The following is a 21,265-nucleotide window of genomic DNA, read 5'->3' on the forward strand; positions in this document are numbered from 1 at the left end:
GGCTGCGGATGTGTGGAGGGCCAGATTATTAGCAGCCAGGCCAGAAATAAATTGGTACCTTCTCATCCTCAGTGAATGCAGAAGGCAGTGTTCAATCAACCATGTTAAGATTAACCAGTGGCTGATCTCTGTTTCTCCCTCCTCGTCTTCTTATAAGCCCCATTGTGCCTAATTTATTTGAGTCGTTTTCTTTTCCTGGAATCAAAATGTCCTGCTTATATGCATATAAAGTACTTTCTCAGAATAAACCTTATGTTCAAATTTTGGTGAGTTTTGATTATTTTTTTACAGAGTAAAGTCAGAAGTTGGACCCAGAAAAAAGTCACCAAGTGCTCTACCTTGTGAATGAGGCATAATAATTGATTCCAAACATGGGCCACATATGCATCCAACTGTTTCTTCATCATGGCTTGGGAACTTGGTATAAATCTCCTGGGTTCAAGTTCTACCCCTTTTGTGTTGAACTCTCTAAGTTTATAACTGAACAGTTAGGAATATCTTTTCCTTGGTAAGTTACCCTTTCACGTTGTCTATTTGGGAAACTGGATTTCCATCTGTCCTGTCCTTTTCTTTCCACTTTTGGGAATTTTTGTGTGGTGCTCTGGGTTTGTAGGGAGTTTTATCATTTGCGTTATCTGAATACTTTACCTGGACTGGTTTCAAGGGATATCAAGGTGAGTTCAATAAAAGATGTTAGGTTTGATCTTGGGAGAGGGCTCAGAAAATACTTGCTGAAGTTTGGATGGAAGGGTTTATTTTTCCCTGGTTTGAGGGCAAGAGTTTACTTGTCCCAGGTTTTGGGGGCATGGGTTACTTGTCCAGGTTTTGAACAAGTGTTCTTGGACTGGATCTGAAGAAGAACTCTGGATATCTTAAATGGGTCGACCTGACTGAAACATCTTGGAATCATTTAGCTACTAGTTTGTGTGTGTTTTGCCTTGCCTTGGGATGTACTCTTTCAAGAGCTTTATGTTGTTGCTCATCAGCATAAAATGGTGTTGTAGAGAAAAACTGGAATGCTGTTTCAATTTAAAACCCAGAGGTTTATTAAGAATTTTAAACAATTGCAATTGAGGAACCACATAGCACACAGAAAATGGAACGAGGTAGTCCTGGGCAGTTTTATCCTACAAGAATTCTTATAGGGTAAAAAGAAGAACCAAACCAAACCATAGGGAGGGCAATTACAGGAAAATCAATTAATATTGTAATAATCACACTCTGGTTACTGGTCGTTACAGGAGATAAAACAACTTTCCTCGTGTTAAAGTCATAGGAGCACTTGAAAAAGAAAAAAAATTCAGTACCCTATTCACTGATAGTTGTATGACATGCTACCATAAATTGCAGGAATAACATGAAGCAATGTGACAGCCTCCCAGAGAGTTTATCATTCATAATCTCTGAAAGCACAGATTGTGAGAGGTTGAGAATCACGTCCAATACAGAAATAAGTCTTCAGGATTTCAGAAAATCTATCAGTGAAAGAATGGATATGAGATCTGTCATTCAAACTGTAAAACGAAATCTCACCCAGTTCATAGTCCAGATAAATGCCAATCCCTCTGGGCTTTTCTGTTATGACCAGAGTGACTGGAAAAGTGCCTTGTGCAACATAGTTACCATTGCACAGCTGAATTGCCCAGCATCTCTCCTGCCCTGCCGGGGGCCTCTTTGCCTTCCTGGAAAGGGAGTCTTTACAAAGCCCCACAGACCATTCAGGCTTCTCACCCACTTCAACCTCCCAGTAATGTCTACCAGAACTGAACTCTTCACAACCCAGGACAACTGGGTCAAACTTGAATCTCTTTGGATTAGGAGGAAGTCTTTGTGTTTTCTTCACAAATGTGACAGAATTTTTATCCTCAGAGACAATCAGATTTGAATGTGCTGTTTCAGGATCCAAGGTTACATCTTCTTTAAATTTCTGTATAATTTTCTGCAGAGCCGAATACTGTGGAGGAAGGCTGCATCCTTCCTTCGTTAGCTGGAAGGAATAGAGCACTGGGGGGTTGAGGCTTTCACACTGATCCTGGATGCCCTTAATATCTGTTAGCAGTTTCACTTCTGACATCACACTCTTCTCTGCCACCTCCTTTAGTAGATTGTTGAGTGTGGAAATGGACTCTGAAAATGCTGTTATATTCCCTTTTAGTTTCTGTTGAATGTGCTTCTCTTCATAAGCTAACCTGGAGAGAGCTGCCTCATGCTCACGGTCTAAAAACTTGTTCAGGTGCTCAAATTCAGAGAATAATTCTTTCCTTTGCTTTTCCACCTTGTTTCTCAGCTCTGATGGTTCTCTCTCTTGGGAAGTTATTAGTTTTTGAAAGTCTGCCACTTGCTTCTTCAGGGGCTGCATGTAACTTATGAGCCTTTTCCTGTGATGAGAGGCAGCCTCCTCTATGGACCTCACGAGGTGACCCTGGTGGTTTGGTGGCTGAGTGCACAGGGGACACAGGACTTCCAGGTCTTCTTCACAGAAGTGGGTCAGTACCTGATTGTGCTTCTTGCACAAGCGTGTCTCTTCCTCCCTCTTCCTCTTGCTCCTGGTGATGTGGAGTAGCTTGGCAATTTCAGCTATATTTCCCAGCTGGGTGTTGCTCCTGAGGTGCAACTGTAGGCATGGGTGGCGGCACACAGGGCATCGAAACCAGTCCTGTTGATCCTCCCAGGATTGCTGGATGCAAAAGCGACAGAAGTTGTGCCCACATTTGATGGTAACGGGGTCTCTAAAGTAATCCATACAGATCAGGCAGTTAGCTTCTGCCCAAATTCCTGCCAGAACTTTCATGACCTCCATTAGGCTATGAATGAAGGTTCAGACTGAGAGGGCTTTTCCTCAGGATGTGTGGAAGCTATGAAATCCTGTGAGGTTGCTGGTCCTCTGTTCCAGAAGTGGTGTCAGTAGGGGTTCTCTTCACAACCAGCTGTGGATCACAGGTTAGTAGAGCAACTAGGCTTCCAGCCTTTGGCAGCTCAGAGAATATGAAGCCGAGCTAATCACTTCTCTTGATCAGAATCCAGCCATGACCTCAAGGTGCCTATTTGTTCCTGGGGATGAGAAAATATTTCTTTATTAAAAAAAAGTCTTCGTGGCTCTGCTCAATGCCACTGATTCTTGTCTCCACCCTTCCAATGCACTTATTCCCAAATCAGGTACACTGAGGCTGGCTGACGGGTCTAACCCTTGGTCCTAGATCTCTTGTCTTAGTTAGATACCAGCCTTTGTGTACCTACCATCTGAGGAACCTAGGGAAATTTATTTAACATCCTTGACTCTAAAAGAATCATGTAAATGAGGATAAAAATGCCAACATCAATCATTTCAATCTTGCGGAAGACATAAGAAAGGCATCAGATAGCTTTTGGCTTACACAGCAGATATTTCTGACAGCAATGAATTCATAATAGACCAAAGTTTACTTCTCTTTAATCTAAGCATCTCAATCGCTGGATATATTAAACTGTAAATATCAAAACCTGGATTAAACTAGATATACTTGAAGAACACTGCCAACTTTGAAAACTCACATGGTGCACAGACAGATGTGTGAGATCTGAATTTCAAAATAAAATAAAGATGGGAAACACAAATACAGACACATACACACACACACAGAGACACAACTGCCCATTGAAGTTATCGGTAAGCTACCATCTTGTGAGGATTTGTAGGGAGAAGATCCATGGAAGTGATGGGAAGGTCAGACAGTGTGCCTCTCACGAAGAGGCAATAAAATGATTCTGAAATGGAGGCTATGTGGCTTTGGAGAGCTTCAGCCAACTATTAGGACTGAGGGAATAAAGCTTTTTGTTCAGGGTGTCCAATATAAGATGAACCCAGGTAAACACACCAAAATCTTATTTGAGATCACTAGAGGACAAAATTGGCCAGCCTGTAAAAGGTCTGATTTGTTCAATCATTTTAGGCAGAGATTGGATTAAGGCAATATGGGTTTGATTGTGTAAGGACTTCAAGTGAAAGTACAAGTGTTAAAATTTAAAGAGGTGGTAGCTATGTGTTATTATCAAAATAGCCATGGACAACTGGTGAGAATGTATGTTGCTTAAACGACTTTAGAATACTATTTAGTACAATGGTTAAGTTATGGCCTATTCATAAAATGGACTATATCAGCAAAGAAAAGACACTAACTATTCTACTCAAAAAAAGTGGATAAATCTCACAAATACAATGTTGTGTGAAATAAAGACACAGGCAATAATACAGACTGCATGATGCCAATTATGTAGTTGACAGCAAGCAAAACTACCTCATGGTGTATTAGAATAGCGCTTTCATTTGGAGAAGAGAAAGGAATTAGTGACTCGGAGGTGCATGAGGCTTTCTGGGGGTCCTGAAAACACTACATTTCTTAATTTGGGTGGTGGTTGTCACATTATACACTTGCTTTTTTTTGTTTCTTTCCATGTCTATTAAAAGCAGAAATAAACAAAAATAATAAAACCATAGACTATGAGAATAAATTATGGAAGAATATTTTTAATCTGACTGAGGAAGCGTTTTCTATGCTTGATGGAAATCTAGCAAACTGATATTTTCTAAATTGTATAAACAGATGGTATACGTTGAAGAATTCAAGGAAAACAAGGAAAGAAAAAAAATGAACAAAGCTATCTATATTTAAGAAGAGGTGAAGCAAGCAAGTCATAGAAACAAATGACCAATTATGAAAACGGTGTGCTACTTTTTCATATTCAGTAAACTTGAAAAGAGAAAGTGTGTGCGTGCTCTTTGTGCCTCATCTGAATGCCAAAGACTTAGAAGACTCCTAACACACAGGCAGAGGATACATGCATCCTGTTACCCTAGAGAAAGGAAGCTCGGTGGATGGTGAGAAGAGACTATCAGAAAACGCACATTGTGTAGCCACCACTACATCCTCAGAGCCACCAACTCTTTCCTCCGGACACCTGCACTCACCTCCAATAGCACCCTCCCTCAACTCTACCTCCCCTCTACTCACAGGGATGTAATCACAATACTATCCTATTTAAAAGGGTTCCAGGGTTGCTGTCCTCATGAAGACCACAGTATTTTCCCTATACCTGCACCTCTCCATTCATGAGGAAGCTGGACAATGAATAAGGAAGACCAAAGAAGAACTGACGCTTTTGAATTGTAGTTGTAGTGTTGGTGAAGAATACGGAATATACCATGGACTGGAAAAAAAAAAAACCTAACAAATGTGTCTTAGAAGTGTTACAACCAGAATACTCCTTAGGAACAAGGATGCTGAGACTTTGTCTCACATACTTTGGACATGTTATCAGTCACTGCAGAAGGACATCATTTTTGGTAGAGTTCCCTCTCACGTCTGTTAGTTTGTCGTGCTGTGGGAGCTTTCACGTTGCTGTGATATTGAAAGCTATGCAACTCGTATTCAAATACCAACAGGGTCAGAATACAGCTGAGCTTCGAGACTAATACTAGGAAGAAGGACCTGGAGGCCTGCTTCTGAGAAGAATTAGCCAGTGACAACTTTACAAATAGCAGCGGAACATTGTCTGATATAGTGCTGGAAGATAAGCCCCTCAGGTTGGAAGGCACTCAAAAGACGACTGGGGAAGAGCTGACTCCTCAAACCTGAGTCAATCTTAATATGTGGATGGAGTCGAGCTTTCAGGAACTTCATTTGCTGATGTGGCAAGACTCAAAACGTGAAGAAACAGCTGCAAACATCCATCGATAATCAGAATGTGGTATGTACGAAGTATGAATCTAGGAAACCTGGAAATCATAAAAAATGAATGGAATGTATAAACATCAATGTCCTAGGCAGTAGGAAATGGACTGGTGTTGGCCATTTGGAATCGGACAATCATATAGCTGCTAAGCTGGGGATGACAACTTGAAAGGAATGGCATCTTGTTTATCATCAAAAAGAAGGTTTCAAGATCTATCCTGAAGTACAATGTTGTCCGTGATAGGATAATAACCATAGTCCTACAAGAAAGACCAGTTAATATGTCAATTATTCAAATTTGCACACCAACCTCTAACGTCAAAGATGCAGAAATTGAAGATCTTTACCAACTTCTGCAGTCTGTAATTGATCTAACATGCAATTAAGATGCATTGATAATTACTGGTGATTGGAACGGGAAACTTGGAAAAAAAAGGATTGCTAGCTGAAAAATATAGCCTCGGTGATAAAAATGATATGGGAGATCACATGATAGAATTTTCCAAAACCAATTAGTTTTTTATGGTAAATACCTATCTTCACCAATAGAAATGGTGACTATACTAATGTGGAGCTCACCAGATGGAATATACAGGAATCATGTCAATTTATCTGTGGAATGAGGTGAGGGACAAGTTCAATATCACCAGTCAGAACAAGGTCAGGGGCTTACTGCAGAACAGACCATCAATTGCTCAAATGCAAGTTGAAGTTGAAAGTGAAGAAAATAACAACAAGTACATGAGAGCCAAAGTACAGCTCTGAGTATATCCCACCTGACTTTGGAGACCATATGAAGGATAGATTTGACACATTGAACACTAATAATGGACGTCCAGACAGGTTGTAGATTGACATCAAAGACATCACAAATGAAACCCAGGTCATTAAAAAGACAGGAAAGAAAGAAAAGACCAAAATGGATGTCAGGAGAGACTCTGAAACTTGCTCTTGGACGCTGAGTAGCTAAAGCAAAAGGAAGAAATGATGAAGTAAAAGAACTGAACAGACATTCCAAAGGGCAGCTGGAGAAGACAAAGCAAAGCACTATAATGACATACATACAGACCTGGAGGTAGAAAACTAAAAGGGAAGATCACACTCAGCATTTGACATGTTGAAAGAACTGAAGAAAAAATTCAAGCCTCGAGGTGCAGTATTGAAAGATTTTACGGGGAAAATATTAAATGACACAGGAAGCATCAAAAGAAGATGGAAGGAATATACAGTCACTATTTTTTTTATACCAAAAAGAACTGGTGCATGTTCAACCCATTCAGGAAGGAGCATATGATCAGGAACCCATGGTACTGAAGGAAGAAGTCCAAGCTGCAATAAAGGCATGGGTGAAAAACAAGGCTGCAGGAATGGACAGAATACCAGTTGAGATGTTTCAACAAATGAATGCAGTGCTGGAAGTGCTCACTGGTCTATGCGAAGAAATCTGGAAGACAGCTACCTGGCCAACCCAATGGAAGAGATCCATATTTATGCCTATTCCCAAGAAAATTGATCCCACGAAATGCAGACATTATTGAACAACATCATTAATATCACGAGCAAGTAATATTTTGTTGAAGATCATTCAAAAGAGGTTGTAGCAGTATATCAACAAGAAACTGCCATAAATTCACACTGTGTTCAAAAGAGGACCTGAAACCAGGAATATCATTACTGATGTCAGATTTATCTTGATTGGAAGCAGAGAATACCAGAAAGATGTTTCCCTGTGTTTTATTGACTATGCAAAGGCATTTGACTGTGTGGAGCATAACAAATTATGATAACACTGTAAAGAATGGGAATTCCGTAACACTTAATTGTGCTCACGAGGAACCTGTACATAGATCAAGAGGCAATCCTTCGAACAGAACAAGGGGATGCTGTGTAATTTAAAGTCAGGAAAGGTGTGCCTCTGGTTACCATACTTTTTCAATCTATATGCTGAGCAAATAATCCAAAAAACTGGACTATATATGAAGAAGAGCGCAGCATCAGGATTGGAGGAAGACTCATTAACAACCTGCAATATGCAGATGACACAACCTTGCTTGGTGAAAGTCAAGAGGACTTGCAATATTTATTGATGGATATCCAAGACCATGGCCTTCAGTATGGGTTTCACCTCAACATAAAGGAAATAAAAATCCTCACAAATGGATCTAAACAACATAATGATGAACAGCAAAAAGGTTGAAGTTCTTAAGAATTTCATTTTACTTGGATCTATAATAACCCATGGAAACAGCAGTGAAGAAATTAAAAGGCGCACTGCTTTGGGAAAATCTGCTGCAAAAGAACTCCTTAAGGTGTTAAAAAGCAAAGATGTCACCTTGAGGTATAAGGTGCACCTGATCCAAGCCATGATGTTTTTATTCACATGATACTCATGTGAAAGCTGGACGATGAATACAGAACACTGAAGAATAATTGATAGCTGTGGATTATGGTGTTGGAGAAGAATACGTCATGGACTCCCAAAAGACCAAACAAATCTATCTTGGAAATACAACCAGAATGCTCCTTAGAAGGAGGATTACGTGTCACGTACTTTGGACATATTTTCAGGAGGGATCACCACCTGGATAAGGACATCAAGCTTGGTAAAGCAGAGAGTCAGCAAAAAAAAAAAAAAAAAAAAAGAGGAAGACCCTCAAAGAGATAGATTGACACAGTGGCTGCAAGAATGGACTCAAGTATAACAATGATTGTGAGCATGGCACGGACAGGGCAGTGCTTCCTTCTGTTGTACATATGGCCACTATGTGCCAGAACCTACTCCATGGCTAACTCTCTGCAGCTCTCTCCTTCCTTCACTGTCTCCAGTAGGTCGAGTTCCCCCAGACCCCAGCAACTTTGTACAAGATACCTTAGTTATCTCTTGTCCTGCCTTAAACTCTCAAAAGCTTTGTCTCTTCCTCCAGATCTAAGGTTCCCCTGACCTCCTTGAATGTTGGTCTCCCCTAATACCATGGCCTGGTATAGTAGGTACAGCATCATGTGCTTCTTCTTTGAATTCTTATAACTCTTGTGGTTTTATCCACATTTTGGACGTCTGAGGTCCCCACTAAAGTGGTAAACTCCATGAACTTAGGACTTGTGGCTTCCCTGACACCACCAGGATTCCATCTCCCAGTTTCTCCTCAGTTCCCACCTAAACATCTGTTGAATGAATAAAAACTGGAACTCAGTGACTCTGGGCAACCTACTTAACCTCTCTGAGCCTCTTCCCTGCGTAAGCAGAAGGAACTGGTACAAGGGCTATGTAAGATCAAGGCTGTTCAGGGCATCAGGGATATCAGGCCTCATGGGTCTTAACCCGCCACTCACCCCAACTATACACAAAACTGTTTCTCACTGAGACATTCTGGAAGGTGATTCTACACTCAGCTTCGGGCCAGCCACCTTTGGGCTCTTGTCAGACGCTGACACTACTCATGCCTTTTCTAACTCCACAGGATTAGGGTGGGATGTGGGTACCTGTATTCTGAGCAAGCGGTTAGAACCCTCATATATGCGATTTGTTTTAAAATACTGCAAATCTGAGTTTGGATTCACTTTGGAGCGTCAATCTCAGCCCTGCACCAAGTAGGTGCTCACGAGCGAGAGCTTGTCCTATGTTTCAGCCTCCAGCACCCACAAGGCTCATTGCCGGTTTACCTGGAGCAGGAGGGACTGCCGAGGGTCGCCGCCGAGGAGGGTTGCCGCTGAGGAGGGTCGCCGCTGAGGAGGGTCCCTGTAGTGGGTCTCCCAGACTGACTTCCGCAGTCAGCCTTGTACCTGAAGGCTGGTCAGAGATTGGACCAAGGCACATATACAGCACCTGAAGGGTGGAGCTCTTAGGACTCCTCCCCTGAGAAGAGAAGGCTGGGTTGGGCAGTGTGGGAGAGAATGTATGCTTGGTGCAAAGGGATCTCCTGTGAGTCAGTCAAGTCCTGTGGGCCTTCGTAGTGTTAATAAGCATGATCTCATTTACACCATTATAATTCTGTTTTATCCCATCAACCTCCTTTAATCCCATCTTTGCTGATGAGGTAACTGAATATCCGAAAGGCTGAGTGAGTCCTATTCCTATTCTCACCCTGGTTTGTTTACCTCTGGAGCTCACCAGTTTAACTGGCATGTTACAATGTACACTTTTCAGCACCTTGCAGTACAAACAAAGGCAGAATTTTACATTTCAGCTGCACACATCTGGGTTGAGCCTATCCCTTGCTCCTTGCACCCTCGCCACAAGCTGCAACACACTCCAATGATTGAAGTATCTTCCACTCCCACTTTTCATAAACCAAAACCAATCAAACCCATTGCCACCGAGTCGATTCCGATTCACAGCGCCCCTATAGGACTGAGTAGAACTACCCTATCCTGTGTCCAAGGACTGGCTGGTGAATTCCAACGCCCCACATTTTGGTTAATGGCTTTAGCTGTTCCGCCATGATGGCTCCAGCACTTTCCATAGAGTGGCCACTTGTGCAGACCTGGAAGGCAGGCCCAACATGGACATTTCTGACAGGCAGAAAGAGAAATTATAAAACGTGTCAACCCAAGGACACAGTTTTGCAACTGTTCGTTGTTTAGATTCTCTGACCCAGTGCCTCCAAGAAATTAATGAGCTGGGGAGAAGGAAACACTCTGAGGAAAAGAACACTGCAACATGCCAGCATGAAGCAACAAGAACCAGGACCAGGAAGCAGAACTGCCAGGACTGAGGTGGTCTCTGATTATCTGCTGACTTTAGTTCATTTTGTATCTTCATGGGGTTGGTCAGCAGCTATTATAATTGGCCCGCTTGTCCAGTGCTCCACCCTCACCTTTATCCTCTCGCACATCTCAGGCCCTATGGTAGAACCAATTACGACCATGGCCACCTCCACGGGACTAAACTGCACAGCCTCGTAGGTGATTTGTTGTTGATGTTAGGTGCCGTCAAGTTGATTCTGACTCATAGCGACCCTATGAACAACAGAACGAAACATCTCCTGGTCCTGAGTGATCCTTACAATCATTGTTATGCTTGAGCTCATTGTTGCAGCCACTGTGTTAATCCCCCTCATTGAAGACCTTCCTCTTTTTCACTGACCCTGTACTATGCCAAGCATGATGTCCTTCTCCAGGGACTGATCCCTTCTGACAACACGTCCAAAGTATGTAAGACAGAGTCTCGCCATCCTTGCCTCTAAGGAGAATTTCTGGCTGTACTTCTTCTAAGACAGATTTGTTCTTTCTTTTGGCAGTCCATAGCATATTCAATATTCTTCACCAACACCACTTTTCGAAGGCGACAATTCTTCTTTAGTCTTCCTTATTAACTGTCCAGCTTTTATATGCATAAGATGCAATTGAAAATACCATGGCTTGGGTCAGGTGCACCTTAGTCTTCGAGGTGACATCTTTGCTCTTCAACACTTTAAAGAGGTCCTTTGCAGCAGATTTACCCAATGGAACGTGTCTTTTGATGACTGCTGCTTCCATGGCTGTTGATTGTGGATCCAAGTAAAATGAAACCCTTGACAACTTCAGTCCTTTCTCTGTTTATCATGATGTTGCTCATTGGCCCAGTTGTGAGGATTTTTGTTTTCTTTATGTTGAGGTGCAGTCCATACTGAAGGCTGTGGTCTTTGATCTTCATCAGTAAGGGCTTCAAGTCCTCTTCATTTTCAGCCAGCAAGGTTGTGTCATCTGCATAATGCAGGTTGTTAGCGAGTATTCCTCCAATCCTGATGCCCTGTTCTTCTTCATATAGTCCAGCTTCTCGGATTAATTGCTCAGCATACAGATTGAATAGGTATGGTGAAAGAATACAACCCTGATGCACACCTTTCCTGACTTTAAAACAATCAGTAACCCCTTGTTCTGTCCAAACAACTGCCTCTTAATCTATGTAAAAGTTCCTCCTGAGCACAATTAAGTGTTCTGGATTTCCCATTCTTCTCAACATTAACCATAATTCGCTATGATCCACACAGCCAAATGGTTTTGCCTAGTCAATAGAACACAGGTAAACATCCTTCTGGTATTCTCTGCTTTCAGCCAGGATCCATCTGACATTAGCAATGATATCCCTGGTTCCACGTCCTCTTCTGAAACCAGCCTGAATTTCTGGTGGTTCACTGTCGATACACTGCCCCAGCCGTTTCTGAATGATCTTCAGCAAAATTTTGCTTGCGTGTGATATTAATGATGTCGGTCTACAATTTCCACATTTGGCTGGATCACCCTTCTTGGGAATAGGCATAAATATGGACCTCTTCCAGTGAGTTGGCCAGGAAGCTGTCTTCCGTATCTCTTGACATAGACGAGTGAGCGCCTCCAGCGCTCATCTGTTTGTTGAAACTTGTCAATTGATATTCCATCAATTCTTGAAGCCTTGTTTTTCGCCAGTGCCTTCAGAGCAGCTTGGACTTCTTCCTTCAGTACCATTGGTTCCTGATCATATGCCACCTCTTGAAATGGTTGAACATCGACTAATTCTTTTTGGTATAATGACTCTGTGTATTCATTCCTTCCATCTTCTTTTGATGCTCCCTGCGTCGTTTAATATTTTCCCCATGGAATCCGTCACTATTCCAACTCGAGGCTTGAATTTTTTCTTCAATTCTTTCAGCTTGAGAAACACCGAGCATGTTCTTCCCTTTTGGTTTTCCATCTCCAGCTCTTTGCGCATGTCATTATAATGCATTACTTTGTGTTCTCGAGACGCCCTTCGAAATCTTCTGTTCAGTCCTTTTACTTCATCAATTCTTCCTTTTGCTTGAGCTGCTCGACCCTCAAGAGCAAGTTTCAGAGTCTCCTCTGACATGCATCTTGGTGTTTTCTTTCTTTCCTGTCTTTTCAATGACCTCTTGCTCTCTTCGTGTATGATGTCCTTGATGTCATTCCACAACTTGTCTGGTCTTTCTTCACTAGTGTTCAATGCATCAAATCTGTTCTTCAGATGGTCTCTAAATGCAGGTGGGATATACTCAAGGTCATATTTTGGCTCTCGTGGACTTGCTTTGATTTTCTTCAGTTTCAGCTTGAACTTGCATATGAGCAATTGATGGTCTGTTCCACAGTTGGTCCCTGGCCCTTTTCTGACTGATGATATTGAGTTTTTCCATCGTCCCTTTTTGCAGATGTAGCCCATTTGATTTCTGTGTGTTCCATCTGGTGAGGCACATGTGTATTCTCACCATTTATGTTGGTGAAACAAGGTATTTGCAATGAAGAAGTCGGCCATCTGGATCAAAGGAGAATGAAGAACACCAAGTTCACAAGGTAATTATGAGCCCAAGAGACAGAAAGGGCCACGTGGACTACAGACAACATCATCCTGAGACCAGAAGAACTAGATGGTGCCCCGCCACAACCAATGACTGCCCTGACTGGGAGCACAACAGAGAACCCTGAAGGAGCAGGAGAACAGTGGGATGCAGACCCCAAATTCTCATAAAAAGACCATACTTAATGGTCTGACTAAGACTAGAAGATTCCCGGTGGTCATGGTCCCCAAACCTTCTGTTGGCCCAGGACAGGAACCATTCCCGAAGCCAACTCATCAGACATGGATTGGAGGGGAGATAGGAGGGTAGAGGGGGTTAGAAACTGGCAAAATGGTCATGAAAGGAGAGACTGGAAGGAGGGAGCAGGCTGATTCATTAGGGGAAGAGTAAGTGGGAGTATGTGTAAGGTGTTTATAAGTTTATATGTGAGAGACTGACTTGATTTGTAAACTTTCACTTAAAGCACAATAAAAATTATTAAAAAAAAAAAAGTCGTTCTTGCAAAGTTCTATCATTCAATGTCTGGCATTATTTCTATCACCAAGACCATATTTTCCGACTACTGATCCTTCTTCTTTCTTTCCAACTCTTGCATTCCAATCGCCAGTAATTAGTAGGGGATTTACGCCCATTAAATTTTGCTCACCCTTATCATTCCCTTCACCTTATCTTTTCCTTTAATTGCAACATAACCAGGCTACTTAAAATAATCGAACAGTTTTCACAGCTCTTGGAAAGAAACAAAAACTTTACCAGGTGTCAAAACCCCCACACTGTCTGATTGCTACCTATTCTGGCTCAATGTACACTGTCCTCTCCTCTGCCCCAACTCAGCCTACTGGAACCTCCTATCTCTGGACTTCTGAACAGGCACCTTCATCCCATGACAGTTCTCATCCTCCATACATATTGTTTAATCTCTTATTTATTCCCTATCTTCCTTTAAACCCCAGCCTAGTTTCACTTTCTATGAGAAGTATATATACTAAGAAATTCTGGGAAATACTACAATTTATTTTAAGCAAATTGCTAATTAAGTGAAATCAAATTCTTAATTGATTTTTAAAAATGCGCTCATATCATTTTTTAGGCTAATTTTTTTGTTCTATTCTATCACCTGTTTTTAAAACACATCCTTATAAAATATGAAAAAGAAATTCAGATGGATAAATTACAGGAAGTGACTAAACTAGAATTCCTTGTAGTCTGACACATTAAATGACTGTTATGGATTGAACTGTATTCCTCCCAACTATGTGTTGGCGTAACACCTGTACTGTGGATGTAATCTAATCAAATCGAATTACTTTGAAAATGTGATGTAATCTCCTCCCGTAATTCAATCTGACATAATGTTATCAGTCAATCAGTTACAATTGTACCAGTGTACGGGGATCCTAAACCTTATTACCACAAGTTACATAAAGAGCAATGTAGACACAGAGGCCTCCATATGGGGCCCTGACACACACACACAAACCCATACAGCACTAATAAACACCTGGGACTACCTACGTAGGAGTTGATGTAGCTTAGGCCCTCATTTGTGCTTTTAGTGTTCAGAACTGTGAGAAAATAAATATCTGTTCTTGAAAGCCACCCAGTTGTGGTATTTCTGTTACAACATCAAGGCACCTATGTGAGAAAGCCAGGCCTGAGAGGGGCCAGTGAGAAAGAGATGGTAGGGGCCTAAGGTCCTGGGTATTGGAACATTGTTTCTACATGGCTTGCATAGCTAGTTTTTTCATACCCTGTTGATTTGTGGTTTGTTTCCTCCCTTCCCTCTCCCTTTCTCCATGATTGGATGATGTTTCAAATTAACCTGCCTTCCTCTTGGAGGAGCAAAGCAGCAATCAACAAGACCTGGGAGCAGACAACTAGTCAATGGGGGCCCATCTTGTGACTGAAACCAGAATGACATCAGGGGACCTCTAAGAATACCCACAAAAAGTCAACATGTGCCCCCAAAAAGGGAACTGCCATTCTTCAGATTCTTCAAACCTAAGGTCTAACCGTATAAAACCTTCCAGTCAGTCGGTCTCTGAGAGACAGACAGACTTTGGGGGGCCCATTTCACTCTGTCTCTTGTATACATGTATACAAGAAAGCCCTCTGGCTGCTTACCTCACCCCTGTCTCAGGATTGGCTTTATGGCAGGTGGTTTGAATCCGTGTTTTGAGGCAACAGGCCCACAGTTTGTTTCTAAATAAGAAGGTTGGCAGAGTCAAATGGCAGGTCATCAGTAAAGCAGGTCCTTCCTTTGCCGCATGCTGCCACTCTAAGGCCCAGCACCTTCATTCATCACACCCTGCACCTTAGTCAGCCTGCCCATCTTACAGATTCCTGTGGTGTACAAGGTCACAGATCTTTGATAAGTGGTGGGTGAATGGAGCTGCCATAAATTACATGGAATCTAAGAAACTCCATGCGCACAGTAATGGTGTGTTCCCGTGGTGGACCTGGAGTGAGATGCAGGGAGCGAAGCTTCACAGGGAATTGAGGGTGCTGGAAAGGGTCATCCTGTGAATATAAAGAGAGAAATGTGTGCCACCTACAAGACTAAAGAAGCTACAGGCTTTATCTCATTCTTACCAGTTCCCACCCTGTATTTGAATGCTTTACACATTACCCATGACTTATATATTCATTTTCAGACATTACTTTTAATCAAAATAATACATAGAAATTTCTTTTTAAATCCAATAATACTACAAGGCTTGTAACAAAAAACGTGTCTTAGTCCATGCCCTCCTACCACAAATTCCTGTTCCTCACAGGCATGGTTTATACTTTTAGTCACTTTACTATTGCTTCACAACTGTGTTATACAATCAATGTAAGACATTTTGTGTTAAATTCCTATCAGTGACCTGAGAATTTTGGAGCTCTTATATCACCCACAAACACCTAAATATGATCATATATAATTGCCTAGTTAATCAATTGGGTAGTTAATAAAAAATCAGTATTTACTTTCATATGACTACATAATTTGTTCATGGCCAAACCATCAGATACCTATTACATTTGCTTATGCAAATTGTTTTACTATAATTAGGAAATGACTTTCCTTGTTTACTGTGCATTCTATGCATCTTTTTATATTTATCTCTTTTTGGGCTCACATCTGCTGGATTCTAAAATTCTTCAGGAAGAACAACTCAACATGCAATTTGTTCATTTGACTTATTTTTTATTTTCTTGGTGCAGTCTCTCCCTAAGCCCTTGATCCTCTTACCCCAGTGTGGACTGAAGTTTTCTGGTCATTCCCGATTGTGATACATAGCCATCATTTGGGCCTTTGGGCCTTCACAATTAGTCTAGGAATTATCTTTATCTTCTATCCTTATGTTTTATTCCTTTCTTGCATGAGTGCTGTGTTTTTCCACTTTCATAGTTTTCTTCACTTGTTTTGGTGGAGCATACTGTCAGATAACTACCCAAAAAAAGGCACATGAAAGATGTGCCATTCACTTGCTGTTTGCTGGGAAAATGACTTTCCATCCTTTCCTCAATCTTCAGTGCACTGGCCCATTGCACTTTACATTTCCCTGGCTCCCATTGTAAGTTTTACTTAGGTTCTGCCAATGGGAAACCTTTCTGGGAGATTAGAGAACTGAGAAGAGAATGTTTGGAGGGTGTCTTGGCAGGTGACTACATCTTCTTCATGGTTGTAGCTCTTGCTGGGAAGCTCATACCATAATGCCAGATGCCTCTAGGCTCTGGAAACAGTAAGTGCTTCGTCATTAGACCTATAAGTGGTAACAGCTTCCTGCAGGTTCTAATTTCATGTTGCCTCACAATCCCATATGCCCTTCTCGCTCTTCCACACTTTTGTAATTGTTTCCAGGTTGAATTCCTTCTATTGAATGATTTGTATGGGTTTTATTTTCCTAACAACATTCTGATTATAGACTATATAAATTGGTTGATTTATGTATTATATAGCTTGATATACGCATTATATAGCTTCTCCCCTAAGTAAGAGTAAAACACACAATAGCTTTTCACATAGTTCATCATTCATAATCCATTACCATATAGATTTTAAGAGATTATAAATCACATCCTGTATGATAATGAAGCCTGAGTATTTTGGTAAAAATACCAGTTGAAGAATAGATATGTTACCCATCATTCGAATTATATATCAAGAGAGCGGAGCCAAGATGGCGGACTAGGCAGACGCTACCTCGGATCCCTCTTACAACAAAGACATAGGAAAACAAGTGAATCGATCACATACATAACAATCTATGAACCCTGAACAACAAACACAGATTTAGAGACGGAGAACGAACTAATACGGGGAAGTACCGATTGTTTCCAGAGCCTGGAGCCAGCGTACCAGTCAGGTATGGCACAAGCACAGAAAGCTGCTCCACCCCCCTGAACTAACCCCGGGAGGGGGACCAGCCGGTTCCGTGGGCGGCGTGGGACGCAGCCGGTAGGAGAAGTCCCCTGGAGGCAGTGACTGGTCTTGGAGCAGGAAGAGCAGCATTCCAGCCAGGGAACCATCTTCCCGGGATTTGGACTGGATGCAGGTATGGCATAAACATGGAGAGCTGCTCCACCCCCCTGAACTAACCCCGGGAAGGGGCCCAGCCGGGTCGCGCGGGCGGCGTGGGACACAGCCTATAGGAGAAGTCCCCGGGAGGCAGCGACTGGTATTGGAGTGGGGAGAACACCGTCCCAGCTGGGACACTCGGTCACGGCACAAGCATGGGGAGCTGCTCCACCCACCTGAACTAACCCCGGGAGGGTGCCCACCTGGTTCGTGGAGGCGGCACGACCACGCGGCTGGAGGGACGAGAAGTCCCCGGGAGGCAGCGACTGATTTTGCAGTCGAGAGTGCACCGTCCCAATAGGGGAGCCATGACGCTGGGCGTGGGGCTGGAAACGGAGGATCTGACCTTGACTCCAGCGGGCCAGACCCCCCGGGGGCAATCTCCACACAGCCAGCACACATAGGCGACGCGCCCGCGGGAATCTCAGATATAATAGTCATTCCAAGCAAGACAAGCAACTCTGGCTATATTCTGAGGTGCTACTCTCCTATCTCTCTGTTCCCTCCCCCACCCTCCCCAGGCGGCTTCATTAACATCTGAATAGCCTGAGCCAGAGGGAGAACTCTGATATGGATCTGACTGCATTTTTTTTTTAGCGGACTTTCTGGAAAAACTAGCTTCCCAGTGATGGCTCGGAGACAACAATCCATATCAAACCACTTAAAGAAGCAGACCATGACAGCTTCTCCAACCCCCCAAACAAAACAATCAAAATCTTCCCCAAATGAAGATACAATCCTGGAATTATCAGATACAGAATATAAAAAACTAATTTACAGAATGCTTAAAGATATCACAAATGAAATTAGGATAACTGCAGAAAAAGCCAAGGAACACACCAATAAAACTGTTGAAGAACTCATAAAGATTATTCAAGAACATAGTGGAAAAATTAATAAGTTGCAAGAATCCATAGAGAGACAACATGTAGACATCCAAAAGATTAACAATGAAATTACAGAATTAGACAACGCAATAGGAAGGCAGAGGAGCAGATTCGAGCAATTAGAATGAAGACTGGGACATCTGGAGGACCAGGGAATCAACACCAACATAGATGAAAAAAAATCAGATAAAAGAATTAAAAAAAATGAAGAAACCCTAAGAATTATGTGTGACTCTATCAAGAAGGATAACCTGCGGATGATTGGAGTCCCAGAACAGGGAAGGGGGACAGAAAACACAGAGAAAATAGTTGAAGAACTCCTGACAGAAAACTTCCCTGACATCATGAAAGACGAAAGGATATCTATCCAAGATGCTCATCGAACCCCATTTAAGATTGATCCAAAAAGAAAAACACCAAGACATATTATCATCAAACTCACCAAAACCAAAGATAAACAGAAAATTGTAAAAGCAGCCAGGGAGAAAAGAAAGATTTCCTTCAAGGGAGAATCCATAAGAATAAGTTCAGACTACTCAGCAGAAACCATGCAGGCAAGAAGGGAATGGGACGACATATATAGAACACTGAAGCAGAAAAATAGCCAGCCAAGGATCATATATCCAGCAAAACTCTCTCTGAAATCTGAAGGCGAAATTAAGATATTTACAGACAAACACAAGTTTAGAGAATTTGCAAAAACCAAACCAAAGCTACAAGAAATACTAAAGGATATTGTTTGGTCAGAGAACCAATAATATCAGATATCAGCACAACACAAGGTCACAAAACAGAACGTCCTGATATCAACTCAAATAGGGAAATCACAAAAACAAACAAATTAAGATTAATTAAAAAAAAAAATACACACAACAGGGAATCATGGAAGTCAATAGGTAAAAGATCACAATAATCAAAAAGAGGGACTAAATACAGGAGGCATTGAACTGCCATATGGAGAGTGATACAAGGCGATATAGAACAATACAAGTTAGGTTTTTACTTAGAAAAATAGGGGTAAATAATAAGGTAACCACAAAAAGGTATACCATCTCTATAACTCAAGATAAAAGCCAAGAAAAACGTAACGACTCAACTAACATAAAGTCAAGCACTATGAAAATGAGGATCTCACAATTTACTAAGAAAAACGCCTCAGCACAAAAAAGTATGCGGAAAAATGAAATTGTCAACAACACACATAAAAAGGCATCAAAATGACAGCACTAAAAACTTATTTATCTATAATTACCCTGAATGTAAATGGACTAAATGCACCAATAAAGAGACAGAGAGTCACAGACTGGATAAAGAAGCACGATCCATCTATATGCTGCCTACAAGAGACACACCTTAGACTTAGAGACACAAACAAACTAAAACTCAAAGGATGGAAAAAAGTATATCAAGCAAACAATAAGCAAAAAAGAAGAGGAGTAGCAATATTAATATCTGACAAAATAGACTTTAGACTTAAGTCCACCACAAAGGATAAAGAAGGACACTATATAATGATAAAAGGGACAATTGATCAGGAAGACATAACCATATTAAATATTTATGCACCGAATGACAGGGCTGCAAGATACATAAATCAAATTTTAACAGAATTGAAAAGTGAGATAGACACCTCCACAATTATAGTAGGAGACTTCAACACACCACTTTCGGAGAAGGACAGGACATCTAGTAAGAAGCTCAGTAGAGATACGGAAGATCTAATTACAACAATCAACCAAGTTGACCTCATTGACTTATACAGAACTCTCCACCCAACTGCTGCAAAATATACTTTTTTTTCTAGCGCACATGGAACATTCTCTAGAATAGACCACATATTAGGTCATAAAACAAACCTTTGCAGAGTCTAAAACATCAAAATATTACAAAGCATCTTCTCAGACCACAAGGCAATAAAACTAGAAATCAATAACAGAAAAACTGGGGAAAAGAAATCAAATACTTGGAAAATGAACAATACCTTCCTGAAAAAAGACTGGGTTATAGAAGACATCAAGGAGGGAATAAGGAAATTCAACGAGAATGAAAATACTTCCTATCAAAACCTCTGGGACACAGCAAAAGCAGTGCTCAGAGGCCAATTTATATCAATAAATGCACACATACAAAAAGAAGAAAGAGCCAAAATCAGAGAACTGTCCCTACAACTTGAACAAATAGAAACTGAGCAACAAAAGAATCCGTCAGACACCAGAAGAAAGCAAATAATAAAAATTAGAGCTGAACTAAATGAATTAGAGAACAGAAAAACAATTGAAAGAATTAACAAAGCCAAAAGCTGGTTCTTTGAAAAAATTAACAAAATTGATAAACCATTGGCTAGACTGACTAAAGAAATACAGGAAAGGAAACAAATAACCCGAATAAGAAACGAGAAGGACCACATCACAACAGAACCAAATGAAATTAAAAGAATCATTTCAGATTATTATGAAAAATTGTACTCTAACAAATTTGCAAACCTAGAAGAAATGGATGAATTCCTGGAAAAACACTACCTACCTAAACTAACACATTCAGAAGTAGAACAACTAAATAGACCCATTACAAAAAAAGAGATTGAAACGGTAATCAAAAAACTCCCAACAAAAAAATGCCCTGGCCCGGACGGCTTCACTGCAGAGTTCTACCAAACTTTCAGAGAAGAGTTAACACCACTACTTCTGAAGGTATTCCAAAGCATAGAAAATGACGGAATACTACCCAACTCATTCTATGAAGGCACCATCTCCCTGATACCAAAACCAGGTAAAGACATCACAAAAAAAGAAAATTATAGACCTATATCCCTCATGAACATTGATGCAAAAATCCTCA

The 21,265-nt window shown here is 41.3% G+C and overlaps 1 protein-coding gene across 1 annotated transcript; it reads right to left on the reverse strand.

The window, feature by feature from the left end:
- Nucleotides 1-1,390: 1,390 nt before the first annotated feature.
- LOC126064637 (tripartite motif-containing protein 75-like) lies at nucleotides 1,391-2,800 on the reverse strand. Its single transcript, XM_049863817.1, has one exon. It carries the CDS (start codon nucleotides 2,798-2,800, stop codon nucleotides 1,391-1,393), a length of 1,410 nt encoding a protein of 469 aa, XP_049719774.1.
- Nucleotides 2,801-21,265: the final 18,465 nt, after the last annotated feature.

This window comes from Elephas maximus, chromosome 21 (assembly GCF_024166365.1).
Source record: "Elephas maximus indicus isolate mEleMax1 chromosome 21, mEleMax1 primary haplotype, whole genome shotgun sequence".
Taxonomy (NCBI): domain Eukaryota; kingdom Metazoa; phylum Chordata; class Mammalia; order Proboscidea; family Elephantidae; genus Elephas; species Elephas maximus.

Coding starts and splice junctions, on each gene's coding strand:
- LOC126064637 (XM_049863817.1), bottom strand. CDS start 2,800: ATGGAGGTCATGAAAGTTCTGGCAGGAATTTGGGCAGAAGCTAACTGC.